This window comes from Anopheles coustani, chromosome 3 (genome assembly GCF_943734705.1).
Source record: "Anopheles coustani chromosome 3, idAnoCousDA_361_x.2, whole genome shotgun sequence".
NCBI classification, from domain to species: domain Eukaryota; kingdom Metazoa; phylum Arthropoda; class Insecta; order Diptera; family Culicidae; genus Anopheles; species Anopheles coustani.
This window is the reverse complement of record NC_071288.1, coordinates 183,872-190,369: the sequence shown is the minus strand read 5'-3', so window position 1 is coordinate 190,369 and position 6,498 is coordinate 183,872. Positions and strand designations below refer to the sequence as shown.

The window sequence follows — 6,498 nt, the reverse complement described above, 5'->3', positions numbered from 1 at the left end:
ATTAATCGATTGGATCGATTCGTAATTCAGCTCACATTAATATGGTTATGCTTTCCATCCGTACAAGAAAAGTTATCAGGATTGCAACAAGGTGTGAAGCAATGAAAACAGATAAAATTTATATGAGCTTTAATGGGTTATGGAAGATTAAAAAACAAAATTATGATTGCACCAGAAACCAAGCTATTATATATTAATATGATCTTACCACGTATTCTTTTTTAAATAAACAATACTTATATTTCTCAAGGGCTTAAGACAAAATTAAATAACGAAGCCTGAATAGATGTTTAATGTTGTCTGTTTTATTTTCTTCTTTCTCAAACATACTCCCCTAAATCGGGAAGTAGTTGATGTTATTACTTTTAAGCACAAGTTGTATTGCGTTCTCTCTGTGGTTTTGCTTATTTCTTATCTGAAGAAGACATAATTATCTAGTAAAAGTTGTGTTCAATCACTTTATTGTGTTTACAGTGAGAGTTTTTTTTACTTCGAAGCTTTGATTGGCCTTTGATTTAACTAGAAAATAAAGTTTAAATATTTCATAGTTGCACCTCTAGAGTTTGCTGTCCTTACACTTCCACACGTTTGCTTGTTTGTTGCAAACCAGGAATTGTTTTATTTCCTACTTCATTTTAAATTCAAAGGTAAGAATGCTACGTTCCTCATAATAAAATGGGTACAGCGTGTTATTAGTGATACACTTTTATTAGAAGACAGTTCGGGAAAGTGAAACTAAAGTTTCTCCGTTCGCTGCATAGTTCTTATTCATCACTCACAGACCAAATTACATGCAGTCTTGGTTAAAAAGATGAAAATAATATTGCACATTCTTGTTCTGCTATTAAGTAACTATTCTCCGTCGTTCCATTATTTCATTGCATTCGTTACTTTGAGCGGTGTTTTTTAATGATTGGGTATTTCGTTTTTCTACTTAAGTAGAGAAAGCTCTTGGGATAACTTTGATAATTGTTTGAGATTCCATCGGTTGATCATCTTTTAATTTAGTCTGATGATGTATTCTCTTAAGATAACTTAAACCATGGAAGATTTTGGTGTTGCTGATAGTGGAGTGCTTGTATCTAAATGATTTATTACTAGCATTCACCGTATTCGAATGCGTGCTTTATACTTAAACCTAATATAGCGTCGAAAGAGGTACACTTTTATATTCTGATGTTAAATATTCATCATTTTCCTTCCACTTCACATGCTTAATAGATAATATCGTTGTAATGAGACTCGTTCGATAATTCTAATATACAGTTTTACTTTCTTTTCTCTACTTTTTTCAACCTAGTACAGGAACAAGTAAAAGCTAAACACAATAAAAAAGGAGTAATGTGTGTAGCCATTAGATGAGAAACCATTTTACAATGAACGTAAATAAACTTAACTAACACGTATCCAGAACCTACTAACATCTTTTTGCTTTGCCGTTTAACACCATTTCATCAACGAACGCTTTTGCTTAGCATTAACTAAGATTCGAAATCGAACTATTGATGTTTTCGTTTAACCCCTAGTCTCAGAGAAAACTACAATCATCTAATATTTAGCGTTCATTTTTATGATTACATCGATATCTTTATATCACTGGGCACTTATGATAAGAGATGAATGCTGCAACTAAATTGCGTAAAAATAAGAATCAAAAAAATTGATCATTTGTTGTCTTACCGGCAACAGTATTTGTCTTCCCTTAAACCCGAGCCAGCTGTGTGCTGATGCTGCTTTTGGTCCATACTTGGCTCTCTTTACCCTTAATCAACTTTAATTGAGAATTTTTAAACGCTAACTGGATGGGATGGATCAATAATAAATTACGATAGCAGAGACAATTTGGTAAATATTTACCCATTAAACGGCTGCCGTTCACAGTGGCAAGAGATACATTGTTGGATAAATTCATTTATTTGACATTAAGATTACACAATCATAATTGTGATACTTCCTTGCTTTACCAACTGCAAGAAACCCCTAATCTTTCTATGATATATTGTTATCTATCCCACTATTTCGGTTTTTAACTTTACGCTCTCCCAATTATGCTAGATCTTTATTATATCTAAGATTAATTGAATAAAAGAAATAAAACAAAATAATCTAATTAATAACCCTGCCTTGGTGGGGTTGACTCCTACCGAGCATGTTCATTCATTTTCATTTGATAAAATGTAGTAGATGTGGGAGATAACTGAGGCACGCATTTTAAATAGCCCATACCAACCACTAGTCTAAAGCCGATAGTGTAACCCAGAATTTTATATCGAAATTAATGAAACGAGATCATTCATGCATTATAAATGTTTACAGAAGACAGCGACGCGCGTATGCATCGACTGATCATGAAACAGAATCTGGAGTGCGGCGGCTACTTAGGGCTGATGCTGCCATGGTCGATCGAGGTCGTTCCGAAGCATTCGGGTTGTGAAAGGACCCACCGGGCGTGGGTGTCGTCCGATCGTGTATAGATAGAGGTGATGGAATGTTGGTAGTAGAGGGTGGAGAACATGCAGAAATTGGAGAATCAGATCGTGATGCAGACACGCGGCCTCCTCCACTTCCAGCACCACCTCCTGTGGTAAATTGGGTAGAAGATATTGCATTCAAGGGATGCGGGAGCAGGTGAGAAAATTGTGACAATCCGGGAAAACCAGCCAACCCTCCGAGCGGAGGGAAAAGGAAAGGATTGGGAGCGGTCTGTGGAAAGCCACCACGCTGTGCTGTGGCTCCATTAAGAAAGTGATCGGCATAAGCGGCTGTTCCACTTCCTGGTGCTTGTAGTGCGTGATTCTTAAAGGCCGCCTCAAGGTTGATTGGGAATTTTTGGGAGTCTGCGTAGAGGCGTGCAAGGAACTCGGCAGGAAGGGTTGAGCCAGGGAAGGCTCCGGCTCCAGGAAACTGTGACTGTGTCTGTTGTTGATGCTGATGATTTTTTTCCATCGATAAAACCGTTTCACTGCTGTCGGCCGTGGTCGACAGAAGCTTACGGTGCAGATTCAGGTTTGAAGCGTGACGATCACGACTTCGCTTCGACGGGAAAGCCGCGTTGCAACCATCGATGTTGCATTTGTGTAGCAGCTTCAGGTGTACGTTCTGATAGTGAGTCTTGACGGCAAAGTGGTTCTGGAAAAGCTTTCCGCAAGCCGAGCATTTCTTCGGGTTATCCTTATCCAGTGGCACGTCCGGGTCACTGAAGCAGTTACCCTCCTCACAATAGTCAACATTATCGTCTGATTCATCTTGTTCTTGTTCTTGACCAATCGGCGTCGGAGATGTACTATGAGATCGAGCGGGACTTGGTGGAGCTGCATTCATCAGATAGCTGAGTGGTGGAAACTGAGGACCACCGAGAAGTCCGACGGCTGCGCGCTGCACCATCATATCGTTTAATGGGTCATGAGACAGATTTTCTAGCTGACGCAAAGAGTTGGCTGAATCAAAGTGTTCCCCCGAACTCTTTTTGCTATCTTCAGAATCTGGACGGCGATCTCTTTCGGTGGGTTCTTGCTTCGGACGTACCAGCGGTAGCGGATTTTCCATAAGTTCCGAAGATGGACGAACCTCGATTGAATACTTGCTATGGAACTTTTCATTCGCATTCACGTCTGGACTCGAGCGTTGTTTCTTCGACAGATTAAGTGACAGATCTGTAGCCTCTGTTGCACCATCACCATCGTCCATAGGTTCTGACTTGATACGTACATGATTGTGTCGATCCACACTTTTACGATTTTCCATCGAGGATAGCTCAGACACGACAGATTCTTCAGACAGATTGCAACTGTTTGTTTTATTCTCCTTGTGTTCAAGAATTGGGTTTCCGTTCGCAGTCAAAGGCGAATTTCTCTCCTTTGCTTCCGGAGTGTTAGATCGTACTTTCTGCTCTGGTCCACCGTCTTCCCAAGAGTTCGCCTTGATTTTCTTCTCCATTGGAGCTGTAATTTCCTGAGGTTCTCTAGCGGGCGGTGACTCTTCATTCTCTTCGTTATTAGACATGCAGGACGATGAAGCGACGGCACACTTGGTGGGATTGAGGCTCTTGCGTTTGCGCTTATTTATCGAGAGAAACGCATTGACGTCGTCGCGTGTCACTTCGCCGTTGCTATCGCCATTGTTGCTTGTGGCCTCGTCCCCGTCTGACGGTGATGGGCCGTTTCGTCGGTTCGTCAGGCTAAAGTCTTGTGGTTCCTCTTCTGCGCCTCGTTCCGATAGCACGTCTTCGTCGTCCTCCTCGTGTTGTCCGAACGATTTGATATCTTCAGACTCAGAGCTAAGAGACATGTCGAACTGGTGTCCCTCGACATCGTCATCCACATCGTTGCCATCGATTACGATGCCATTTCGGTCATCATCGTCATCCTCCTCGTCGTCTCCATCGTCATCGTCCAAACGACTTCCAGAGCTGTTGAAGTGTCCGGGCGCACCGGACGAAGATCCGGAGCCCATGTACCGATCGGGAGTGTCACTGTGCGGACTGTTACTGCGGTAGCGGTAGCTCTCTGGGCTTAAAGAGGCGCGTGTGTTCTCTCGGTGGTGTTTTTCGGCAGCTGAAGCTGCATGGGCTTGATGCATGTGATGTTCGGCAGCCAAACGCCGGTGCATGCTGGCTTCCATGTTCGCCTTGAACTCAAGTGCTGAGAGCGACGGATGACCACGAAGGTGGTCTCCCGGGGGCATGAGAGGAAAAGCGGGACCGAAGGGATGCAATGGGTTGAGACCGTTTGGTAACGGCATACCGGCTGTAGACAACAGTATAGGATGAGGCTGCGCACTGCGGCCATCGTGTGGAGAAATTTTACGCCTCAGGTGCGGGGAATGAAGCTTCGGGTTCGGATTGGCGCTGTGTCGGTTGCGCGAACGGCGCGAGCTGAACATCATACTACAACCCTCCACTGTGCATTTGTGCATTTCGCGCAAGTGAACCGCCGAAAAGTGTATCTTCAGAGCGCCTTTATCACAGAACGTCTTGAAACAAACATTGCACTGAACACGTTTCTTTCCCGTCGCTGGATTGACGTATTGCGTGCCGAGATTCGGCGGTATTGCACCCCACTGTCGTTTACCGTTGCTTGGTGACGAAGAGGGCTTCTTCACATGGCCTCCCGATGATGGAGGGAGGTGCATTGGGCGGGACATAGCTGCTCCTGGTTGCATTGGGCGTCTGCTTGCCGCTGCCGCCGCTGCAGCCGCCGCTAAGTCGCGACTGAGGTTTAGCACGTTTTCACGATCTCGTTCTCGCTGGTCGCGCTCGTGTTGATGGTGATGATGGTGTAAGGATTCCCTGTCGCTGTCTCGTCCAGCGCCACCGCCGAGGGAATCGCCGCTACCCGCTGAACCCTTGTCAGAGTTAACCTTGTGGTGGTGATCTTGTTGTACACCGCCTTTGTGCGAATGATGTTTGTGATGTGGATGAGGTGATTTGCTTCGAGACTCGCGAGTAGAAGCCGCCAACAAGTTCGGAAAGGACTGGGCTACGAAGCTAGCCGCCAGTGGGTTTCCTGAAACGGCCGCCGCCATTGCAGCCGCCGAGTGGTTGAGTGAATTTGCCAGAGATATCGCCACAGAGGTTGGTGGAGGTGGAGGTGGCAGAGAGAATGGGAGGCCGTGACCGCTCATCGAAAGATTCATAAAGTTGGCTGCTGCGGCGGCGGCTGCGTGATCGCGCGAAGCGGCCGTCTGAGCTTCCAAAGATGACTGCGAGTTTCGCCGCTTTGCCGAAGTTGTTACAGCTTGGGAGAATGCGGCCGCGGCAGCTGCATGTTGCTGTTGTTGGTTAAAGTGATGTTGAGCGACGGCTGCCTCCGGACTCAGTCTTGGTGGAGGTAAACCGGGGGCCGAGAAACCGCTGAGGCTGGCTGCAGCGGCTGATAGCTTGCGGAAATCGAACGGCTGCATTGACTGTAGCCGGTTGAGCGGGTGTGTGGACAATTCAGCTACGGAGGGCATACTGCTGCTGCTAGTGGGTGTAGAATTGTCACGCGAACTGCGGTCGTTGCGATCGTTGCCGTTCGATGTAGACGCCGTGCTGGAGTTGGATGAAATGTGGCTGGCGCTTGCGCCACTGTTACTCATATTTGCATTAATGCTACTCGGGGAAGTCGATGGGCTCTTGAAAAATCCACTCATATGGTTCGGAGTCAAGCCGACCGTCAACTTCTGGTGCATTTGAGCGTTCAATTGCAGCTGCGAGTTCAGTTGCAGAGAGCTCAAATGCATATTCATCGGATGGGCAGCGATTCCTGGCGAAGACAGTCGTCTGCTGGGCGACATAACCATTTGGGTAGCTTTGTTGATCGTCAAAGTTTCTTTGGGACTGGATGGATTTTACTTGCGATTCGTTTAATGCTTGTCCTAAGCAGATTTGTTTTGCTTAAGTATAACTTAGGGTTTTGTCAATTTGCTTCATTTTAGATAGCCACAAATCCAGGAACATTGTTCTAGTATCTGCAAAATACAAAAAAGATAAATATAACATTAAAATACTGCTCCATA

The 6,498-nt window shown here is 45.1% G+C and overlaps 1 protein-coding gene across 1 annotated transcript; it reads right to left on the bottom strand.

Moving 5' to 3' along the window:
• Window positions 1-2,346: 2,346 nt before the first annotated feature.
• On the bottom strand, window positions 2,347-6,282 carry LOC131258516 (uncharacterized). The gene has a single exon (XM_058259849.1). The coding sequence runs from the start codon at window positions 6,280-6,282 to the stop codon at window positions 2,347-2,349; it is 3,936 nt and encodes a 1,311-aa protein (XP_058115832.1).
• Between the last annotated feature and the right edge of the window lie 216 nt (window positions 6,283-6,498).

Bases quoted from the DNA above. Each gene is read 5' to 3' on its own strand.
- LOC131258516 (XM_058259849.1), bottom strand. From the start codon at position 6,282: ATGGTTATGTCGCCCAGCAGACGACTGTCTTCGCCAGGAATCGCTGCC.